This window comes from Pleurodeles waltl, chromosome 9 (assembly GCF_031143425.1).
Source record: "Pleurodeles waltl isolate 20211129_DDA chromosome 9, aPleWal1.hap1.20221129, whole genome shotgun sequence".
NCBI classification, from domain to species: Eukaryota; Metazoa; Chordata; class Amphibia; order Caudata; family Salamandridae; genus Pleurodeles; species Pleurodeles waltl.
In genome coordinates this window covers 528543670-528568411 of record NC_090448.1, presented here as the reverse complement: position 1 = coordinate 528568411, position 24742 = coordinate 528543670, and the positions used below count along the sequence as shown (strand labels likewise).

General features: G+C 42.1%; 1 protein-coding gene across 1 annotated transcript in view; it reads right to left on the bottom strand.

The window, feature by feature from the left end:
• Positions 1 to 15009: 15009 nt before the first annotated feature.
• Positions 15010 to 24742, bottom strand: part of LOC138259596 (zinc finger protein 436-like) — a 70368-nt gene continuing 60635 nt past the window's right edge. The window contains exon 9 of the mRNA XM_069207430.1: positions 15010 to 17603. Coding sequence (XP_069063531.1) covers positions 16903 to 17603 — 701 coding nt within the window. The 3' untranslated portion in view covers positions 15010 to 16902. The remainder of the gene's footprint in view (positions 17604 to 24742) is intronic.

Here is a 24742-nt window from a genome sequence, read left to right as displayed (position 1 = left end):
ATTTTAATCCTAAATCCTTTACCCTATAATAAAGAGCTCAGCAGTTCTCCATGGGAATCCTTTGTCTTCCGGAATTTTATACAGTAATACTCTGTATCATAACCCACTCTTTCTAAAATAGCCTTCTTTTCCTCAGTACATGGTGTTGTACCTCCTGGATTTACAGCCTGGTAGGGAGCTTGTAAAGTTCCTGTCAATAGGGTGGCTACGTATTGACCCCATCTGTCTTGCGGCCAGTTGGCGGATGACGCGACCCTTTTAAAATTTGTGAAAAAAGCATTGGGGTCTTTCCCTTCTTGAAACCTTTGTAGTACGGAACTAGGTACGTTAGGATGGACTCTAGTGGTAGCAATAGTGTCAGTTAATTTTTGAAGAGCGGTTTCATGTGCAAATTGATTGTTGGCCATTATTGTAGCCTGACTTTTTAACGCGGTCTGCAAGGTCACTCTATCATTGCGGGCTTCCCGTACTTGTTCCTCCCACACCATCTGTACATGTCTTTGTCCTTCTGCGAGTTGGTGGATCATATCTTCAAGGGAGGGTTTTGTCTCCATATTCCCAATCAAGTTATAGGGAATAAATCCCACTTCTGACACCAATATATCGTGGGTATGTGTAGGGCTTATGCTCACGTGGTATAATATAAAAACAAAACTGTTGTATGACTCCTTATTTTAGTATGATAATATATTCTTCTATTGACTGTGTTTCTATTCGAGTACTTTTGTTAACTTTTTTCTTCCTTTTTGTCTGTCTCTCTCTTCTTCCGTTTTCTTTTCTTTTTCTCGTAGTCTTTTTGCTGGGACTTTTGAGTTCTTGTTGTTTCTTTTTCTCTTTGTAGGTATGCCTCCATTTCCGGATGTGATGTTCCCCCAAAAGGATGAGCACAAGCAGGAAAAGCAGGGAATAAGAGGGAGTAGGTAAGTAAAGTTATTCTATTGTCGAGGACTAATCATACCTGGTGGGAGGGGGAGGGAGAAGGAAGAAGTAAGGGCCAGTGTGGTCCATGGCTAAAGGTGCATAATAGTGGACATTTTCTTATTCTTCTCTTATGTGCCCTAAGTGCTCTGGTGTGTAATGTGGTTGTGAAAGGAAAGAGAAAAAAAAAAAAACATATATTGCCTCTGTTCTCCTCTATAGAGGCATTATTGTTTTTTCTCCCCTGTCATGCAAAGGGGAAGGGTCCACGAGTACTTTGGTGCTCTCCCTCTTTTGCTATATTTCTTTCAGGCTCCCCCCCTTCCCCTTTCCATTTCCAAAATAGGTACTCGGGTTTTGAAAGTAAGCCTGTACCTGCATTAGCCACGTCCCTCGTGGGACGTGGTGGGTGATTTCAGCGTCCTTGGGAGTCTGCTCGTCTTCGGCTGGGAACTCCGTTTCTCGAGCCCTTTTGGCCTCCCCAGATTCCTCGCCGCTCTCCTTTGTCCTCTCGCTGCCTGCTGCCTTCAACAATTCCCTGACCTCCACGCCATCCTTGTTGTTTTTTCGGTCCTGTCTGCCTTCCTGCCCCGACTTCCTTGTGTCGCCTCTCTCTCCTTCCATCGTGCCACAACAACCCTCTTCTTCCGGGTTGGCGTGCGTGATGGAACGTGGGTCACTTCTTGAGGTGCCCCTCGGCACTCGTCTATCCTGTTATAGGGTTATACTCGCAACCCGAGCTGCCTGTCCATGCCGGAATTGCCTCTGCAATTCCGTTACATGACTCCCCTTCTTGTCATGGCCAATCGAACCACGTGGGTCCCGGTATCCGAGACAGGTAGTCCGATGTGATTTGAAGCTTCCCTGGGAGATGGATTGTCTGAAAGGAAAAGAGTTTTAGTGCTAGAAACCAGCATAGAATTCTGGGATTAGTGTCTTTGTTATGCGAAAGCCATGTCAAATGTGCGTGATCTGTGAGTACAGTCAAGAATCATCCCAACAAATAGTATTGAAGAGCTTTGATTGACTATTTGATACATAAACATTCCTGCTCTATGGTCGAGTAGCGCTTTTCTCGGGTTAACAGTTTACGACATATATACTACTGAGTGGAGTTCATTTTGGTTGTCCAGCTGTAGTAGAACAGCTCCCAATCCTAGATTAGAGGGTCTGTCTGTAGGATAAAAGGTTTAGAAAAATCCGGACAGCATAGAACCGGATTAGTACATATAGGGGGTTATTCTAACTTTGGAGGAGGTGGTAATCCGTCCCAAAAGTGATGGAAAAGTGACGGATTTACCACCAGCCGTATTACAAGTCCATTATATCCTATGGAACTCGTAATACGGCTGGTGGTATATCCGTCACTTTACCGTCACTTTTTGGACGGATTAACACTCCTCCAAAGTTAGAATAACCCCCATAATGTCCTTAATGTTAAAACCATCCTTTTGTTGGGACGTTAGGGAAGTTGTTTTGTTGAGACTTTTGGCTTGCAAAGGACTGATGAGAGGGGGCGCCTTATCAGCAAAGTGAGGAATGAAACCTGAAAGGCATCACTTTGAAATGGTAAAGACCAGACGGAGTGTATTATTAGTATAAAAATACTTTATTAGTTAATAAAAACCATAAAACACATTGAAAAAATAAGCCAAGTTAGCAATACCAGGGGTGATCTTGCCCAATCCCCCAAAACCCTCTTCTGTTAACATACAAAAGCTCTTATATTCAGTGAAATGCAGGTGTGGAGTTGAAAAAGCATTTTTTTTCAGTCTTCAGGGACAAAGGTCTTTACCAATATCCCTTTGTGAGAACTATGATGGTGAGGTACCTTGCCGATCCTAATTGTTTGATAATTTCATCCACCCTGGGCATGGGATAGGTATCAAAGGCAGACATGATATTTAATTGACAAAAGTCTATACAGAACCAGATAGTGGCATACGGCTTTGGGACCAGTACGATTGGGGAACACCATGGACTTGTAGAAGGTTCTATGATAGCACCTTCTATCATTTTGTTTACCTCATCCTCTACTGCTATTCAGCGAGCCTCAGGAATGCGATAGGGTTTTAAGCGAATACGTTTTCCCTGTTCTGTGTGAATATGATGTTGAGCGAGTGGCATTGGCCTTGAGGTTGTGGAAAATACGTCACTATAGTGGTCTACCAAGTTTAATACTTGTTTCCTTTGTTCCTCTGTAAAATTGTCATTTATATCAGGTAAGCGTTCTTTCACTTCAAGAGTTGTTTTGGGAAATTGTATTTCGAGAGAGTGGCTGCTGGTTGCTAAGGACACAAGGGTGTGTACACAAGTGGTTGTATGTCTCCTTCCACTCTTTTAGTAAATTGATGTGGTATATCTGTTCATTTGTTCCTTACATGGGGCACTGCTACTCTGTAAGCGATAGGTGACACTCTTTCTATCAGGCTATAGAGTCCTTGCCATTTTGCGGGGAGTTTATTATCTGAGGAGAAGGGAGCAGTATGAGTACTTTACTACTGACTTGGAGTTCCCGTAATTTACTGCTCTGGTCATAATAGTGTTTTTGTCTCTTTTGGGTTGTCTCCATCTGGCTTCGGACCTCTGCCCATAAAGAGGGTAGATTTTCTCTTTAAGGTTATAGGCATACTCCAGTAGGTTCCTGCCCTCATTCTCCTCCTGTTCCCAATGTTCCGCAGCCTTATTTAAGAGAGTTCTATGTTGTCGTCCAAAGACCAGTTTGAAAGGACTATGGCCGGTGGAAGACTGAGTATGCGTGCAAATAGCATAGAGGCAGATAAGTAGTTTTTTGTCCCAATCTTAACCAGCGTCAGAAATGGTTTTCTTTAATAGTGATTTAATAGTTTGATTATATCTCTCTATGAAGCAATCAGTCTGGGGATGAAATGCAGATGTTCTTAGTTGTTTAATACCTAGCAAGAAACATATTTGGCTCATTAGTTTCGACATGAAGGGGGTACGTTGAACGGTCAGTAATTCCTTAAGAAATCTGACTCTAGAAAATAATTCAATCATGGCTTGTGCCACCAATCAAGAAGTCATGTTTTTAAGCAGAATAGCCTCCTCTAGTTGCATAATCGAGTACCAAAATGTATCGGTATCCCCAGGAGAAAGAGAGTAATGGACCTACCAAATCCATACCTACCCTGGAAAACGGGATAACAATAATTGGTAGGGGATACAATGGGGCTTTGGGGAGTTGTAGAGTATTAGTAAGTTGACATCGCCTGCAAGATGCACAAAATCATCGGATATCGGAAAAGACCAATAGACACGGCTGAGGAGGTATGTCTCCGTCTTTTCCCAGCCATAATGTCCCCCACCTTTTGCTGTGGGATAGGTGTAGGACTTGGGGTCTATAAAGAGCTGGCACTATCAGTTGGGTTTGTGAGTTATAGGAGCTTTTTGCATTCTTGTACAGCAACCCCCCTTTTGATCGTAAAGAATATTTCTACCTTCTCTGGGACCTCTGAGATGACCTTCACCCAGGTGTTTTAGAGTGTGGAATCTTCCCACTGACATGCCCGAAAACTCCCAGGAGGATGATCCAGTGGGTAGTGTCGGACTCCATGGAGATAGCGGATAAGGGCTTCCAGGACCCTTAATATCCACTTCTGACACCACTTGTGGTGGGTTGTACCCTTAAAGAACAGGTAGCCAGACTGGTTAGGGTTACTGCTGTTCCTTTATTTGCCTTTTTAGAGTTGTGTGTCACTTTAAGGTCCTTATTTTATCTCATTGTCTGTGTAGTCGTCTGAACACAGGCAGTCATTTCCTCCTCTTGTCTTGTTTCTTAGGCTGGAAGATGTACTCTGGTGCACCCGCTTTACTCCCGCCAGTCAACCTCAGAGGAAGAGCGAAAGACAACAAGGATCCTTGATCAGGTAGGTGTTTAAATGTTTAGGGATATCGGGATGGGAAATGGGGGAGTACTCGTGAGGGAAGGGTGGGGTCTCAAACTAATTGTGGGTTGAAAACCATGGGGTTGCACTGTGCGTACGTGATCTTGATAGCGTCTCATCCCTTGGAAACCAAAAGTGCCACCCTTAAGGTATTTTCACCCCACCTCTCCTCTTCATCACCCTCCCCGCCCTTTTTAGTCATGTCTTTATGCTAGAAGGACCGTAACTTGTCCAACCACGCTCCTCCAGGAATGTAGCGTGGTCGCTGGTCTGGACACCTCCTCTTTCTGCTCTCCAAGCCGGCTCTGGTATCACTAACCCGTCGACCTTAGATTCCGCCTCGTTGTGCTCCTGTCTTTCCCCCATCTCGGGTCCCGCTACTTCTTTGCCATGCATCCCAGGTTCCACCGTCTCCTTCCTTTCGCTTCCTGCCAGGTCACCGTCTTCTCTATCTCTTTGTTCTGCCTGTTTCCCCTTTTGACCTCTTGGGCTCAGGAAGCAGTTTTCGCTTCCTGAGTATCAGCTCTTCAATGTTCCACTAAGGCACTGATCTGGGTTATGCTCGCAACCCAAGCCGCCAGTCCACACCGGAATCGCCCCTGCAATTCTGTTAGTGCTTTTAGGATATTTAAATCGGTAGAGTATACTCACTATGGAACACAAAGGCAGAACATTGATGCTTGATGAAGTGCCACGCTGGCCTCAGTTTACCAGCTGGTGCAGGTAATTTGCGGGGGCTTCTGCATGACAAAGTAAGTACTTCGCAATGGGCAGTACAGGAGGGGGCCACACTGATTACTGGGAGATCATAAAAGTAGTGACAAAATCTATAGTATTTGGGCAATATTATATGCAGCATAAAGTTGTTTTCTCACTGTAACAGATATATGCAATCTCTCTTGTAGTCTGGATTATGTTCTTCAGCCCTAGAATAAAACTCGACATGAATCAGGGAGGGGCGCCACGCAGACTCAGTAACAACCTTATTAATAGTAACAACTTTGTTTAATATAACATTAACATCCAGAGGAACATGAGCTACATCGCTTAGAATAGTAAGCAGTTACCTTTGTCAGAGCTCACTATAATCGTTGCTTTTGATATTGTGTCTAGAGTGTGACTACAGGACACCCCCCCTCTGGACAGACGGGAGGCGAGTAGACCAAAATGAAATAGGTATTTTCGCCTAATCAAATATACACCACATAAATAGTATGTTATCTGTCATTCATGTGTGTGTTTTCTCACTTGTGCCATGCATGCATGTGTGTGTGTGCCTTTTATCATGTGTGCCATCACCTATTTGATAAATAATCCACTATGACCCCCCCCCCAAAAGAAAATTAAAGGGGTCATCTAATTATTTCTACCTGATAGTCGGGCTATTGAAATATTAATTATTAAATCTCTCACCCTTACTATTTTTTATCCTTATTTTTTGTCTGACGGGGGGGGGGGGTTCTACCATCACTAGCAAAATGTGTAAGGTAGGTCAAACACTTGAATTAATATGTCTCGACCTTGCCAAAGTAATTATTTGGATGAAGGTTCCATATTTAAGCCCTGAGGAATGCCCAAGACCTTTTTAGGCTACCCACAGATGGGCAGAGACATGTCAGCAGGAAATTATTTAGGGGTATAATTGGGCATAATACCCTTCCAAGACCCCACCCTAATACCCTTAGGGTGTTATTTTAATCTTATTGAGGATACCGGAGTAATAAAAAGGACAATTTTGTAGTTTATCCTGAGATTTTTAAACTGAATCTGGACCAGAGTTATCTGTCCAGTTAGATAATATCTAAGAACTCCCTCAAAAGAGCCCCATTGGAGGTCGAGTCCGCCGTTGTAGTATTGTCCTACCAGGGTGGGACGAGGTGGCCGATGATGAAGCAGGTCACATTATGTGAGTGACTCCACCTCGTCCAAATCCTTGGGATGTCTAGGGATTCCCGAATAGGAATGTTATTAGTATAGACTCATAACAGAAGAGATCAAGGATAACGGTTTTGTAACACCACGCATCATGTGTTGTTGCAGAGAATACTCACTGCCTGTAAATGGATAAATAGTAAAGCTTTCACCATTGGCTAGAGAAATAGGTCCTGATAGCTGTGCCTCACCATTGCAAAGGCTGGAGAATATATTGGTCGGTGTATGATAGTCACAGGGAATGCAAGAATCCAGAAACAACAAAGCAACATGCAGTCTATTCTTATAGGCAGTCTCTATAGATAGGCAGCGTTAAACTAATGGCCATGAATGAATTTCTAAACATATGTTTATTGAATTCTACAATAATAAAAGAAGGTAAGACGAAGAAAAACAAACAAATGTAAACAGTAAAATTGTACCAGCTTACGCAGGGCTGCATGCAACACTATTCTCTATTACAATCCACCAGATGGCTGCCAAATCCATGACTCTGGCAGAGACACTTAAGTCTTTGAGGTGGTGGACTATTGGACTCCGGAAGCAACAGTAAGAGAGTTTCTCCTCAGAGGGGGATTGAAAAAAGGTGCATAAATAACTTTCTCAGCTCAGGGACTATTAGATGAAATAAGCCACATTACTGTGAGAGGCTGAGTACATTGCTGCAGAGCCTGGCAGCAATCAAATAATGCCTGTTTAGAAGCGTATCCTTTCTTTGCAGGTCTTCATGATGAAATAAATAGCTAAACTTTCCATGACTGGAAAAAATTTAATGCTTAGGAGGAATTGTGGACACCCTAAAACTAATAAGGGCAGGGTGCCTACAGAAGCGGAAAGGAGGGGGTTGTCAATGAGTAGTCTTGATCAACAAAGTCTTGCTGTGTCTGGACCAGCGGGGTTCATCGTTGTGCCTGAAAGACCAATGAAATACCCATGAACAGGCAGTCTATTCACAAGAGCGCCATCTGATCTGATGGGGGTAGTGTCTATGAAAAAATCTGACTCTTTCCAAAAGCCATGGTACACATCAAACACAGTGTAGACAGAGTACACACCCCTGAACAGCAACAGAAGAGCAGACTCACTACTCAATGAGAGCTGTGCATGGCTTTTTGGTCACAATACTGGCACGAAGGGCATTCTGTCAGGGTTCAGCACTTAGGACTCCTCACCTCAGAAGAGTTCCATGAAACACCTTTCTCTGCCTTTTGACGCAGTAAACTTATAGGATTAATCCCTCACAGCCTTTCATTAGAATTATACAAATTATTGTTAACAATTGTTATGCGTTGCTTTTGCAATCATTTCTGCAACAGTAAGTTACCATGATGTGAATGTACGAAAAACAATTCCCTTAAGCCAAGGCTCTATAGAGAAGTAAATCACCCCACCTCGTCCCCAGCATGCCTGTGTCTTGTTAGGTGGACAGAATTTGAGGGATTACGTCTATCCACAAGTGTGCTAAGAATCCTGCAGTGATACAAATGTGCCAGGATATGTTGACTCAAGGCCCAAGTAAAAATGTTCGACGAGGCTACATGACGTTACTTCATATAATACATCATCAAACAAACTGTGAAACAGCATCAAGATGCACGGACGTATTTTAAGCACTGTTCCTTTTCCGAGGGCTGCACTCAGAGATCAGAGGGAGGAATTGCAAAATTTCACACATTTTTCCTACCAGCATTGCATGAATTTCGAAGATATTCAGGACTGTGCAGGTATCAAAAACAATAAAAGGCGGACATCATTTTAATGACCCACACAACAGCAGCTCTCATTGTAGTGTTTACTCTGGTTTCTCATAATATGATTACAATCAATACATTAAATGCCAATGCACCACAAAGAAGTACAGAATCGGGAATCATCCTGCATGTCAAAATGCATTAGTAATGTGAGTGATTAAGTGCCAGTGAAACCTATGTAGATGGGAGAATATACAAAAAAAAAAAAAAAAAAAACAAGGATAAGAGTAAAATTAATGAGGGTTAGGAAAATGTAGCTGTTAGGCAGGGATTCCTTGAGTATAGGGAATAGATTTATATTTTAAAGATTCCAAGGAATTAAACCTACTTACAGCTCGAAGAAGAAGTGAGTGTGATAACTGTATGCTGAAACAGGGGGCAATTTTGGATTGAGAAATTTGGAGGCCATAACTCCATTTCATGAATCCAGTATATCAACCTGGCTGTAACTTAAACTATCTTCAGGCTTAGATTTCTTACCACCATATGCATCACCCCTTCTATTTTGGCTGCTGGACTGTGGTCCATGGCTAACGCAGGATAGTTGCCTGCAACACTGAATAATCAACTAGGGCAGGGCACCATTGTTCTACCAAGTGTCTCAACAAAAATGGATCATTAGACTAAGGCCTTCATTACGAGTGTAGCAGTATTAAGACTGCCACACTCGCGGTGGCGGTCTTACCGCCGCGATCTCGGCGGTAAAGACCGCTGCATTACGAGTTTGGTGGTTTGACAGAAGCCAAACCGCCAGAATGCAACCTGTCCCGCAGAGGCAATCGAACCGTCCCGGCGGCAGTGAGTACCTCTGGGCCAGCAGCATACCGAAGACTGCCGGCCGTATTACGAGGCAGCAAACCGCCAGGCTTTTCGCTGCGGTTGCCCAGCCATGAAAACCCTGGCAGTAATGCACCCAGCGACAGGAATACTCATTTCTGTCACAGGCATACGCTGCCCACACACTTGCAGACACCCCCTCACTCACCCATTTCCTGACACCCCACCTCACTTCCTGACACACACCTCCACTCACCCATGCACTTCCTTATCACCCCACCACCTGACCGCACGCATACCTACACTCCCACCTGACCGCACGCATACATAGAAATACCCCCTTCGCATACATGCACACACACCCCCTTCGCATACATGCACACCACCCCTCGCATAAATGCACCCCCCTTCGCATACATGCACACACACACACACCCCCTTCACATACATACACACACACACACACACACACACCCCCTCCGCATACATGCGCACCCCCTTCGCATACATGCATACGCACCCCCTCTTTGAATACATGCACACACCCCTTTCGCATACATGCACACACACACACACACCCCTTTGCATACATGCACCCCCCCTCAGCATACAGACACACACACCCATTCACCTAACACACACACACACCTCCCCCCTTTCGGTCGGTCCATCCATAAGTCGGGGCTGCACAGCAGCACTGTTGAGGTGGTTGTCCGGGAGGGGGTGGATGTCGGTGGTCACACTGCCATGCCAAATTACTTCTCGTAATATGACGGGCCGAGTCCTTGCTGCGTGGCGGTGGAACCACCACTCACCTGACATCAGTCAGGCCGAAGGTGTCGGATTTCTGCCTGTTTATGGTCAGAAATCCATTGGTGAGTCGTAATGTGGCAGTCTTCAGACCGCCAACATTGGCGGTCTTTTGGCACCCGCTTTGACGGCGGTCTTGGCAGAAGACCGCCAAAGTCAAAATGAACACCTATGTGATGATGCAGCCATTTTATGTTTCCTCTAATCTACTACTAGAGCATTCAGCTGTTAATATTATAAGTAAAGAAGGCCTGCTTCATCTGGTTTACTATTTTTTCTGTTTGCTGATACATAACATACCATACTTAAATTAGACCTTACATCTGTACTAATATTACTGAGATTGCTAATAAATGCTAAATAAAAGCCGGGGAGACCCGAAACCACATCACCCAGCAGGCCTCACAGTAGGAGGGCTGCTACCAGCCACGTACGTGCCTGGAGGAGTACAAAGGGCTTACTTGGACCCCACTGTGCGGGACATGCCCAGTCGTGTGCCTGGACGTAGACTGAGCCAAGAGCAGGTCTGTCTGCACCCGTCTGTGGTTGGACGAGACTAGGCTGGGCCCATTCCCTTTTGCCTCCTACTCACATTCATCTGTGGTATAGATTTGTACTTGATTAGTGTCTAGTCCAGACCGATTATAGGGGGCCTTAAGTCTAGGGTGGGGAACAGTTAGATATGTTTTTATCCTTGCTCCAAGATAGTGCCTTCAAGGTGGTGGCTGGCGATTTAAATTGCCAATTTGAGCCACTATGGGTAGATTGTGATGAAAAGATAGGGACAGGAAACAAGACTTGGGCCATTCCTGGTCTGGTGATTCCTCTCATTAAAAAATGGACATTCTTGGTATTGCAAATGAACGCGCTTACTTTAAATCACTCCATGCGCGCTTGTAATGGGCGCACTAAGTCTGATTTATAGGGGGTGAGTAGCTTTAATCGGGTGAACAAGAGTTCCTTGATAGATTATATACTGATCGATGTAAGGTTATGAGCCTATGTGGTGGATATGGAGGTACTCCACAGATCTGACAGAGATCATAATACTCTGTACTTGGAACTGACCCTCCCTTCTAAAAAGGTCATTGTGACTCGATCTGATCCGCTCAACACCAGACTCACTTTGGCACCAAATAAGCGTAGAAATAAGTAAAGTGAGCTGGAACAGACCCTTGGTCTTATGAACATACTGTATGGGTCGGTAGGAGGCGCCATTGAAGAATTGAGTAGGGTCATTGACACTAGGAATGATTCTGGGCAGAAGGGAAAGGTTGCAGAAATCCATCAGCCTACTTAAGGATTTATTCACAGTAGAGGTGTGTCCCAAGACCAGGAGGGAAAGTTATCCTTTTTGGTTTGGCAGAGGGTGTCAGATCGCTCTTTTAAAGGCTCATAAATCAAAGGCTACCAGCTCGATCCAAACGGCAAGGTATGAATACAAACGCATAGTCGATGCTGCTAAAAAAGAATGGGAGATAGCGAAGTGGGAGCCCCTAGAAAGCGCCACTAAGAATAAAAATGTCTAGGTATTTTGGAGCATAGTAGCAACTGGGCACCATGAGGCAGGACATAGGATAGGAAATAATATATCAACAGAAATGTGGATTGAGCACTTCCCCACCCTATACAGTGAGGGTGTGGGGCAGGAAGTACAGAATAGTTATACAGCTTTAGAAGTGCCTGGGGGGGGTTACCATTTGTGTGGGAGGGAGTACCCTCCTATTACCATAGAGGAAACAGTGAGGGCCATCAACAATATTGCCCCACGGAACGCCGCCAGGATAGATAGAATCCCAGGTGATTTATTTTGCTCTGCACCTGAAGTTTGGGGTCCATACTTAGGGGCAGTGTTCAATACTATTATGGAGGGGATGCCAATTCCGCATATGTGGGCAGAGGCGGAGATTATTCCCATCTACAAGAAGGGATCTTGATCTCCCTTGCTAGTAACTATAAGCCCATAAGCCTGATTTATGTTATGCTAAAAATCTTCTCCAGAGTGATTTTAGAGCGCCTACACACCCGGATGGGGGATAGAGCAGTTTTTAGTCCCCTTAAAGCAGACTCCCGTCCATGTACTTCAAAAATTTATCAAGTGTTCAGGCTACAGCTCCATTTCTGGAAGCATGTGGTTTTAGAGGGTGATAGTATATACCTAATGTTTGTTGATTTATGCTCCGCGTTCAACTTAGTCTCTAGAGCAACTCTCTGGCAGGTTCTAGCTGACATGGGGGTCCCATCATACCTGTGCCATATATTACAAAGGCTTCATGAGGGGAATTTTGCACAGATAGGATGTGGGGAACTGGGAGAACTTACAGAACCTTTTTTTAGTCACAAAAGGAGTCTATCAGGGCTGTGTGCTGACGCCGACTCTGTTCACGTTGTATAATAATGGTTTGATTGTTGCGTTGTCAAACATAAACAACGATGCCCCAAAGTTGGCGTAATGTAAGGTTCCGGCACCGATGTTCGCTGATGATACTCTTGTACTCTCAAAATCCCCTATGGGAAACCGAATAGTGTTGGACTAGTTCAGTTTATTTTGCAAAGAGTGGGGCTTAGAAATAACTAGGAGTAAAACGAAATGTGATATTTCCCGTCGGTTAGAAAGGGTTACAACATTTGATTATCTTGGTGTCACCCTCAGCGAACGTATGGACTGGCTCCCTCACAAGGCTAGGCAAAGCCTAATGTTTGGCCAGTTTGTGGGCAAGCTTGCTAAGGTGTACAGGGGGTCCTTCTGCAAACCACTTAGTCCCAAGATTGAGATTTATAAAATGAAGGCAGTGGGGGCGGCTATATACTGGGTCGTGCTTTGGGGTCACAAGCCGTCGACTGAGTTCCTCAATATTGAGAGTAGGTTTATGCGATAGCTGTTGAGCCTTCCACCCAGCACCCCCTTGATTCCTCTTCGAATAGATTTGGGGCTATTGCCCATAATTGAGGATATTGGGCCTTAGGCCCCTACCCTTCTGGAGGCGAATCTGGGTTACACCGGAATTGTCATCTTACAGGTCTGCCCTAGTGGAGATTTTAGTGCTACCAGGGGTAGGCAGACTATCTTGGCTGCGTTATGTTAAGTCAGCCTTGAATGCTATGAACAAATCTAGATTGTGGGACAATCCTGCAGAGGTATGTTTGGCTGCAACGAGATCTGAACTTGTGCAAAGTTTTAGAGCCCATAAACTATTTTCATTGGTGATGGATTCGTCCCTTCAAAACCTGACTCAAAGATTTGTAGGTTTTAAAGATCACTATGGGATTGAAAATGTAACTGATGAAATCCAACTGGTGTTGGCAAGGAAGCTCTTTTTGCAGTTCAGGCATAGCAATTTACCCATTTGTTCATTTACCAGCACGTGGGTTATTGGGTTGAGATTGGGAAAAGGTGTGCCCTGCCTGTGGGCAAGCAGATTAAACTGAGGTGCATGTCCTTGTTTTCTGTCCTGGCTACAGGGAGGAGAAATCTGGCTCGCTAGTCCCAATTTGTTGTAACTTGGGTACAATTCGATGTGCTGAAGCCCCAAGAATTTTGAAGATGGACACTTGACAGTCGATTGTTTTTCTGTGTCCAGATATCTATATAGGGTCTGGTGTCTAAGGAGGCAGGCGCTGGGATAACTGGCCATCGGTATTATCGGTGGCAGGATTATCTCACTGGATCAGGTGCCATAAATCTATAAGAATATACGTAACTGTTACTTAGACTGTATCCAGAGTTTACATATGTTGTAGATGGCCCATTGGGTCTCTCCCTAGTCTCAGTGATGGGAGATTTAACTTTTATTTTTGAATTTTCTATTTTTTAAATATTTGTAATATATAACTTTTAAGGAGGTTTTAAAAGTATATAGCTTATCAGCTTTTTATGTTCATTGATTATTAACTATGGAATGTATTTATTCTGTACTTTTATGGCTGGAGTGCTGCAAACAAGTGTTTTGTACTGTACTGCTAAATAAAAGGTTGTGCGATTAAACAAATGAATGAGCATTTGCTTGCAAATGTCATTGACCACTTTATTAAACATTGACTAAACCGTGGTTTCCCAAAACTCCTGTTCTTTTCCTTCTATTCTCTGCTCAAGATTAAAAAAGGTCCCCAACTTCCCCTATTCTGTGTTACAAATGTTATGTTGTTGGTGTTTGTGGTTCCGCTTTTAGAATGTCCCTGCAATGAGTATGTTTTTTATTGAAAGTTATTTCACATTCATTTCACATTTTCTAAATCTGCAGTTTTTAATGTAATATATCACAAACTCTTTTTCCATGATCGTTTGGTTTTATCAACAACAGATTCTTTTTTGTCACAAAGCAACCCAATAAAAAGGCAAATGGATACATTTCTGTATAAAATGAGATGAGAGATCATTGCAGGAAGACTGGTGTGCTTTTTAGGTGAAAATCAAACAGTCAATATCCACTTGTTTTCAATTGAACCAAATACATTTTCCCATTTTTATTTATGTTAATAGCCATCTTGATTTGAGGGAGATAATTTGTAATAGGGTAATTTTGCATTAGAACCAGTTTTACATAGTGGTGTTAGATGATTCAATGAAAATAAAGACTTTAATTTAGCAAACTAACTATGACATCAGGCAACTGGAATTTGCTTATGTTTGATGAATTATTAACTTGAGCTATTATAATTGCATTATATTTTTCATATTTTAGTTTTGTGGTTCGGATTGTACGAGTATTGTGTTCTGCTGAATCATGTTTGTCAACTTGCTTTACTTAGGTCTATAGTTATAATACAAAAATAGCACTGTGCTTGCTGCAGTTTTTTGTATGTGCAGTAAAATAACAAATGCTACTTTCACACAATGTGATTAATGGCATTAGTACCTTTGCACAGAATCATGAAAACATTTGTTTAACTTTTTTTAAACAATTTTTTTTTATTTTGCCATACATTATTTATGAATAAGCATTAACAGAGAAGTTCTTTTTTACTGGGTAAAATAAACCACATGCAGTTTTTTTTTCTGAATGCATTTACCATTGTTAGTTAACAAGAACTCCAAACACAGTCCTTACAGAACTTAGTTGATTTCCATTTCCATCATCATCTCTGAATCTGTTACCTTTTGGAGTAACTGCTTTTCGGTTTTTCAATTTTATGCCACATTTGGAATTGTTAAATGTAGAATTCATGAGATGTTTTAACTCTGTGGTGCAATCCCTATTTCCTCAACAAGTGGCTAAAGATACATTTATACTTTGGCTTCAATTCATCGTAAAGTTTCCTTGCAACCATTATCAATAAATGGATTGCCTTTGATTTTCTGCTACCAGGTATTTCATCAGTTGTTTGCTCAAGGTTTCTTTATACGTCTAGCTCAATTCTCTCTTCAGCTTACAAAGACAACTTAAGCACATGGACCTCTTGTGCAGCCCCCAGGATGAATCTAATACAAAGGAGGACTGATAAGCAACACAGTACCATAGGCATAACCCACCTTTTTATGTCTGTCCTTGAGAGTTTTAGTTGCCTCACCAGCCTTATGTTCCCTAAACAATAATCACAGTAAAATACATATATACATTCATACAAACAAAGCCTGTCCATCGGCCCGTTTCATCGATTGGTCAGTTTAAGTGTCATTCACTTTTTTCCACCTACCACAGATAACGGAATGGGGATATAGGTCATTGTACTTCATTCACTAGCTGTCTAGCATTGTGTGTGACGGAAATTTTCCTTTTCACATGTGCACAGAGACACTTAAAAAGGACTTTGACTAATGGGGAAGTCATGCTCCAAAACAAGTCCTATACAGAATTAAAGTTCTGCACAGGGACACTGGCCTTTTAATACAGTATCCGTCTTTTTCTCTGGCTTTGGTGTATCATGAATTATTCTTGTTATTTATAGTAAGTTGGGCTGCTGGGAGTGCTTAATTTGTAAACAATAAGTGCTTGGTTTTAAAGTTCTGCTTAGAAGCTTGTGGCCGGTGCTATTGAAGATCAGGGTGCCAAATACGAAGGCTGCTTAATCTTTAATCCACTATCAGACAATTCCTTCCACTTTATACCAAGTTCTTTTTTTTTTGTCACAGTTTTTTTTTGTCTTTCTCTTCCTCTGATTTTCATCCTTTGGTGTTTTTCTCTCTCTTGCTCAGGATTAAAGCCTGAAAAATAAGTGCCAGTCCCCAAAAATGATGGCTGGTGGGCCCCACCTGCCACCACCGGCTCAAATTAAGCACTAGTTGCTGGATGTTTACAAATCAGTTTTCATCTGACAGAGTATGTTCAAAGAATATACTGAAAAGTTCACTCTGAAATGTAACTTTACCAAACTGGTACATCTTTTGTATGTATTTGCTAAATGTAACACCTGTAATTTGTTGAACTACAAAACACAATAATCTGTGGCAGCAATCACTGTAAGTATGTTGTACACAAGACAATTATCCACATTTAAAATGACATATATGCTGAATATCCGGTATTACAACAAGCATAAAACCAATTATTTTTATCTTCCATGTGCAACTAAAGGATACCTTCCTTTTTGGACCAATAGAGTTTAGTTTGAATGCTTTCTTCCTTCTCTGCCATAAAGACGAAGGCCTACAATTCACTAGCAGGAGAGGTATCTCCACTGCTTATATAGTTAATGTGTATGTACAAAAACCATAGTAGGTTAGGTCTCTGGCGTATGTGGGATATCATGTGACCAATAATGCAGGATTTGGGTAAAAGTTTTAAATGTTGTACATTCGTTGGTCTTTCTGTTGGGAGTTACAGACTCCAAGCCAGGTCCTTTATGCATACATTAAATCACAGAAACAAACATCACTCCAGAGTTAATGCATGCCAGGATAAGGTTCTGCCCTTGTGCACTCTTTGGTGTCCAAGTAGACTGTCCTTCCGACTAAACCTTTTGCCACATTCAGTACACTCGTATGGCTTTTCTCCAGCATGTATTCTCTGGTGTCTTGCAAGATGGTGCATGTGACTGAAACTCTTCTCACATACAGTACACTGATATGGTCTTTCTCCTGTATGAATTCTCTGGTGACCAATAAAATGCTGTTTCCGACTGAAGCTTTTGTCACATTCAGTGCAATGGTAAGGTCTCTCCAATGTGGCTGTTTTCTGATTATCATAAAACCCTTCCATGAAAGAGAAGTTTTGTTCTGATTCCATATTTATGAATTGTCTCAAATGTTCTGGTGCATTGTGTGAAAATGTAACAAGTGAAAATTGATCTTCACATATGTTATCTGTATCCGACCCCTCTGCTTTGTCGTTATCTTTATGTAAATTGGAATGCACTGCATTCAGAAATGCTGTTTCATGATGTATATTTTTCTTTCCTCCCTGTTCTTGAACATTATTTTCTGACCACATTAGGCTTCTAGAATTTGTTCCCATGATAGATCGCTGAAGTACATTTACTTTAGTTTTTACTAAAACATTTTTCTGTGTTGGTATTTTTTCAATACATTTCATCCCTTCTTCAGCCTTCCACTTTGTTGTTGTGGGGCCATCACCTGTTGAATTAATGTTAGAACCATTATGTTACAGACATTATTTTTTTATTATGACAATATTACATTATAGGATAGGGCAAGCTAAATCAAAAACACCTGTTATGATGTCAAATAATTACAGTATAATTGAGAATTGCCTATATTGCTGGCAATGAATAAATACATTTATTTGCTAACAAAGTTGCTTACTTGCAAGGTTTCATGATCAAAAATAACGTCATCGGGCTGGGTGTGAATGAGGCTTAGAAACAATTGTTTGCAACACTTCTTTATCTTGACAAGTCTTATTTTTATCCCTTAGGCCTTGCAAACAACAGTGTGGAATTTAAGCAGCATACCTGATGTAATGCTACACTTACTGATTAATAGATTGTGTTTATAACATTTCATACTACAATGATTGGTGCTGCAGCACCTTCCTTGGCAAGAAACAAGCCAAGTCTGCAGCAGTGTGGGGTTGAAGAGTGTTGTTGTAGCTGTGATCCTATTTCGAAGTGTTTTGGTGTTCTGTGTTAGTTACTAAAGATACTCTATATCTTTGGATGCAGAGCATAGTGATGTGGTAAATAAGGTGTGAAGGAGATAGACGTGCAGGTTTAAAGTTATGTTTGCTAGTGGCATGGATCAGCTCTGCTGATCCCAGCAAGTTGCTATTTCCACCAGGTAACTTTCTCATCTGGGTAGAGAGGGAACTGCCCGTTTTTTTAGCCTAGATGCAGGTGATATGGCAATTGAAAGAAGGGGGCTGTAAGCCATCAGGAAGACTTGTGTAAATATGTTATGTATGAATAAAGATAGTGACAGGGAGTATTTAGTATAGGTTGATATCAGCAGGGATAGACTATGAATTAGAGTCCTCCATTTCACCAGCTGGGTGGCAGATGCCAGCCACTAGAAGTACCCGTCAATTAGTATTTGAGTGTTTGCTAAAGTGGGCTCTTATTACACCATGGTGGTAGAGGAATACGTTGTGGTTTGAAGAGATGGATATCTGACAGCTTGCTAACTAAGTCCCAAACCATATGAGTGTTACTCAATATAAAGCTACAGCGAATTGTTACTTCTGCTCAACAGCGAGGATAACGGCAGGTGACTCGGATGGGATGTCTGAGGCACTCTTTCAACATAGGTGTCTGGTCAGTGGGGCACACACTTGCCATGGACTGCATTTAGGTGGGCAGTAGGCTGTTGTTCCAGGCTCTTTTTCTTATTAAAATAGTAAAGTTTTTGCCTCTGCTCCGAACTTCAAAGGTCTCTATATCTATTCTATTTTGGCTGACAAAAAGTTCCAGAGTTTTTCTGATCGGACTGAAAATGAGGTGCTTCCAGTGAATTTCGTTTTGTAAGACCGTACAATGCGTCATGGTGCTAATTTGGGAAGGAGAGCCATGTATTGTTTAAATTTTAGTAGAAGTTATAGTGGTCCTTTTCCTTGTGTGTCTATGTGAAGAATGCAAAATGCATTGAACATTAAGCAAAAGGAATAACTTGTAGGAAAAGTGTCATGTGCTCCTTGGGTGTAGGTGAAGGACTCTTGCCTCAGTGCAAGATGTCTCACTTACAATTCTCACCCACACTGTAAGACACTGAAAAGAAATCTGTAGCCCATTTCATATATGTTGTATCCTAAAATTAGAATATATATCAGAAGCATTATTTTGGCTTTCGTGTGCACTGTCCAAGCATTCTCTATAAAGGTCTTTCATGGGACAGTTTTGTAAAGCAAACCTTGGAGCATGTGAGGAGATAAGAGATGCAAGTTTGGGCATATTTAGGCTCTACTCACAAAAGTCAGGCAATCTGGTGCAGAGCCAGCTATATACTATGCTCACATTTGAGTCTGTCAGGAGACAGGCATGGGTATGAAGGTATGAAGCATAGGCACATAGCCAGCCACACCAGATTAACCTGTCAGAGTCATGAAGCCTGGGATCAGAAATAGCCACACTAGTTTCATCTCAGAGGTTGATATGGGTGCAAAAGGGTCACTCAGGTGTCTTGCTGATAACTCAGACACTCTGATCGGTTGTTATTTCTGGACTTGATGGAGTGGCGTCAATCACTTCAGCCCAGTACGTGTGAAAGGTGGTTGTCCTAGGGCCAAGTCACCCAGAAATTGGGTAAGTGCTGTCATTCACTTCAGCCCAGTGCATGTGAAAGGTGTCTGTCCTCGGGCCAAGTCAACGAGAAATTGGAGAAGTGGCTCAGAGAAGATGATAGGGCCGTTCGGTCCAGAATGCTCCTGCCCCATGATCTCTTAGAGTAGATGGCAATGGTGGAAGGTTTATTTGTGAATTTGCAAGCCATGCTCAATCCACTCTAACTGTTGCACACACCTACATTCATGAGTCACTTTCTGTTTTGAAGTTACCTCTGATTACCAAAATCTTTATATCTTAGAAACTTTAGATAGATCCTGGAAACTTTTCATCCACCAACGTTTGATTTCTTGAGTTTGCGACAGTGGTGATTGAACGCACTTGTGAAATTCATGGACAGTTTCTCCTGAATAACATGTTTACGTAAACCACATTGCTTGATACGCATGAGCAGCTTTCCTATCCTTTGTAATTAAACTCTGTGTGCAGTATTTTTGAGATGTGGCAGCGCTGGCAGATCAATCACCTTTCTTTCAAGGAATAGTTAACTTCTCTGTGGAACGGGGAGCTTACCTGCTTCTTAGCATAATTTCTTTCAGAATTATAGAAGAACGTGGGAAGGCAAGCAGGGTCTGTTTGAGAGGATCTTTGGCCGTCAATCATTTTGCTGCAGAATAAGCTGTCAATCCTTGGTAATCTTGTGTAGCCCTCTACATCTGAATTGTATACAACACCTTACCTTGGGCCTCTTTTGCACTCCTTCAAAAGGTTGCTGCTAGGGATCTGGTTGCCCACAATTCTTTGGTTGCATGCACTGTTTGTAAAGTCATATCTGCAGGCAGGTATGCGTTATCCTACTCTGTAGTGTCTATGGGCTACATGTACGAAAGTTTGGTTTTGCGACTCTCAATCTGCGAGTCGCAAAACCTTATGTTGCACAGTGTCAATGACACTATTTACGATTCACAAGGGGGTCGCAAATGCCCACCTCATGAATATTCATGAGGTGGGAATAGCCACCCTCACAGGAATGGTGGTCTGCTGGAGACAGCAGACCACCATGTCTCTGACTGCTTTTAAATAAAGCAGTTTTTTTTGTTTTTGTTTAAATGCAGCCCATTTTCCTTAAAGGAAAACGAGATGCATTTCAAAAACAAAAAATGTAATGTTTTCGTTTAATGTTTTCAGAAAAGGAAGTGGTCAAAAAGACACTCCCTGCTCTGAAAAAATGTTTTTACTACCATTCACAAAGGAGAAGGGGTCCCCTGGGACAATCATACATGGGACTGCGACTCGCAATTAGGAAGGGAACACCCCTTCCTAGTTGTGACTCGCAATCCCTTTTTGCGATTCGGTAAATAGTTTACTGAATCGCAAAAATAGGTTTGTACATGCCAAAGTGCATTTTGCACGTCGCAAACGGCCCGATTTGCTGTTTGCGATGTGCAATATGCTACCTACATGTAGCCCTTAGTCCCTTGAATTTTATAGCATGGCTGAACACTGTGATATACATCACGTGCACTGAGTGTAAACAGTCACTCTTCACTAGCTCAGTCTCTTGCATTGTGATATAATGTGGATGGTAGCCAGCCATCTTTTACTGTGGTGGTGACCTAGAAATGTACATTTTCTGGAGATTAGATACATTTTAGTTAGTTGGTTGAGTGGAATTCATCTAATCTTATGTGGAACTATAAGATCTTGTTCTCAAACGTTCAAAATCAGGAGGATAATACCAATGCGCACAAGTATCTGAATGGTCTGTATTCACAGTTGGTAATAAAATAACTCTCCAGTTGCATCAGAAGGAAAATGTCACTTACCCAGTGTACATCTGTTCGTGGCATTAGTCGCTGCAGATTCACATGCTGTGCACATCCCGCCATCTGGTGTTGGGCTCGGAGTGTTAAAAGTTGTTTTTCTTCGAAGAAGTCTTTTCGAGTCACGACACAGAGACACTCCTCCCATTTCGACTCCATTGCGCATGGGCGTCGACTCCATCTTAGATTGTTTTCCCCGCAGAGGGTGAGGTAGGAGTTGTGTATGCTAGTAATAGTGCCCATGCAATGGAGTGAATGCTTATGTACATAATAAAGTTTCAAGTAATCTATTTACAAATGTACAAATGTTTAAGATCTACTTCTAAACGGCTACAGGCTCCCGGGGAGGCGGGTGGGCGCATGTGAATCTGCAGCGACTAATGCCACGAACAGATGTACTGGGTAAGTGACATTTTCCGTTCGATGGCATGTGTAGCTGCAGATACACATGCTGTGCACAGACTAGTAAGCAGTTATCTCCCCAAAAGCGGTGGTTCAGCCTGTAGGAGTTGAAGTAGTTTGGAATAATGTTTTTAGTACAGCTTGACCTACTGTTGCTTGTTGTGCAGTTAGCACATCTACACAGTAGTGCTTGGTAAATGTATGAGGAGTAGACCATGTCGCTGCCTTACATATTTCGTTCATTGGAATATTTCCTAGAAAGGCCATGGTAGCACCTTTCTTTCTGGTTGAGTGTGCCTTTGGTGTAATAGGCAGTTCTCTTTTAGCTTTAAGATAGCAGGTTTGAATGCACCTAACTATCCATCTAGCAATGCCTTGTTTTGAAATTGGATTTCCTGTATGAGGTTTTTGAAAGGCGATAAATAGTTGTTTTGTCTTTCGAATTAGTTTTGTTCTGTCAATGTAGTACATTAGTGCTCTTTTGATGTCTAATGTATGTAGTGCTCTTTCAGCTACAGAATCTTGCTGTGGGAAGAACACTGGTAATTCTACCGTTTGATTCAAGTGGAACGGTGAGATTACTTTTGTTAAAAATTTGGGATTTGTTCGTAGAACAACTTTATTTTTGTGTATTTGAATAAATGGTTCTTGAATGGTAAACGCTTGAATTTCACTCACTCTTCTTAGAAATGTGATGGCAATTAAAAATGCAACTTTCCACGTTAAGTATTGCATTTCACAAGAGTGCATGGGCTCAAAAGGTGGGCCCATGAGTCGTGTTAAGACAATGTTGAGGTTCCATGAAGGAATTGGTGGCGTTCTTGGTGGTATAATTCTCTTTAGGCCTTCCATAAACGCTTTTATGACTGGTATCCTAAATAATGAAGTTGAGTGCGTAATTTGCAGGTAAGCTGAAATTGCAGCAAGATGTATTTTTATGGAAGAGAAAGCTAGTTTTGCTTTTTGAAAATGTAGTAAGTATCCTACTATATCTTTTGTAGATGCGTGTAAGGGTTGAATTTGATTATTATGGCAGTAATAGACAAATATTTTCCATTTATTTGCATAGCAGTGTCTAGGGGTAGGCTTTCTAGCCTGTTTTAGGACCTCCATACATTTTTGTGTGAGGTCTAAGTGTCCGAATTCTAGGATTTCAGGAGCCAAATTGCTAGATTCAGCGATGCTGGATTTGGATGCCTGATCTGTTGTTTGTGTTGTGTTAACAGATCTAGTCTGTTTGGTAGTTTGACATGAGGTACTACTGACAGGTCTAGTAGTGTTGTGTACCAAGGTTGCCTTGCCCATGTTGGTGCTATTAGTATGAGTTTGAGTTTGTTTTGACTCAACTTGTTTACTAGATATGGAAGGAGTGGGAGAGGGGGAAAAGCGTAAGCAAATATCCCTGACCAGTTCATCCATAGCGCATTGCCCTGAGACTGATGTTGTGGGTACCTGGATGCGAAGTTTTGGCATTTTGAGTTTTCCTTCGTTGCAAATAGATCTATTTGTGGTGTTCCCCAAATTTGGAAGTAAGTGTTCAGTATTTGTGGGTGAATCTCCCATTCGTGGATCTGTTGGTGATCCCGTGAGAGATTGTCTGCTAACTGATTCTGAATTCCTGGAATAAATTGTGCTATTAGGCGAATGTGGTTGTGAATAGCCCAATGCCATATTTTCTGTGTTAGGAGACACAACTGAGTTGAGTGTGTCCCTCCTTGTTTGTTTAGGTAGTACATTGTTGTCATGTTGTCTGTTTTGACAAGAATGTATTTGTGGGTTATCATGGGTTGAAATGCTTTCAGCGCTAGAAATACCGCTAACAGTTCTAGGTGATTTATGTGTAACTGTTTTTGCTGTACGTTCCATTGTCCTTGGATGCTGTGTTGATTGAGGTGTGCTCCCCACCCTGTCATGGAAGCATCTGTTGTTATCACGTATTGTGGCACTGGGTCTTGGAAAGGCCGCCCTTGGTTTAAATTTATACTGTTCCACCATTGAAGCAAGATGTAGGTTTGGCGGTCTATCAACACCAGATCTAGAAGCTGACCCTGTGCTTGTGACCATTGTGATGCTAGGCACTGTTGTAAGGGCCGCATGTGTAACCTTGCATTTGGGACAATGGCTATGCATGAGGACATCATGCCTAGTAGTTTCAGTATTATTTTGACTTGTACTTTTTGTTTTGGATACAAGGTTTGTATTACATTGTGAAATGTTTGTACTCTTTGTGGACTTGGAGTAGCAATCCCTTTTGCTGTGTTGATTGTTGCTCCTAAGTATTGCTGTGTTTGGCACGGCTGCAGGTTTGACTTTGCGTAGTTGATTGAGAAACCTAGTTTGTGTAGGGTTTCTATGACATATTTTGTGTGTTGTGAACACCCTTTTAGCGTATTGGTTTTGATTAACCAATCGTCTAGGTATGGGAACACATGTATTTGCTGCCTTCTGATATGTGCAGCTACTACTGCCAGGCATTTTGTAAAAACTCTTGGCGCAGTTGTTATTCCGAATGGCAACACTTTGAATTGGTAATGTATCCCTTGGAATACAAATCTTAGGTACTTTCTGTTTGAAGGATGTATTGGTATATGGAAATATGCATCCTTTAGGTCTAGTGTTGTCATGTAGTCTTGTTGTTTGAGCAGTGGGATTACGTCTTGTAGAGTAACCATGTGAAAATGGTCTGATTTGATGTAGGTATTTAATGTTCTGAGATCTAGTATCGGTCTCAGGCTCTTGTCCTTTTTGGGTATCAGGAAGTACAGCGAGTAAACTCCTGTGTTTAATTGATCTTTTGGTACTAATTCTATTGCTT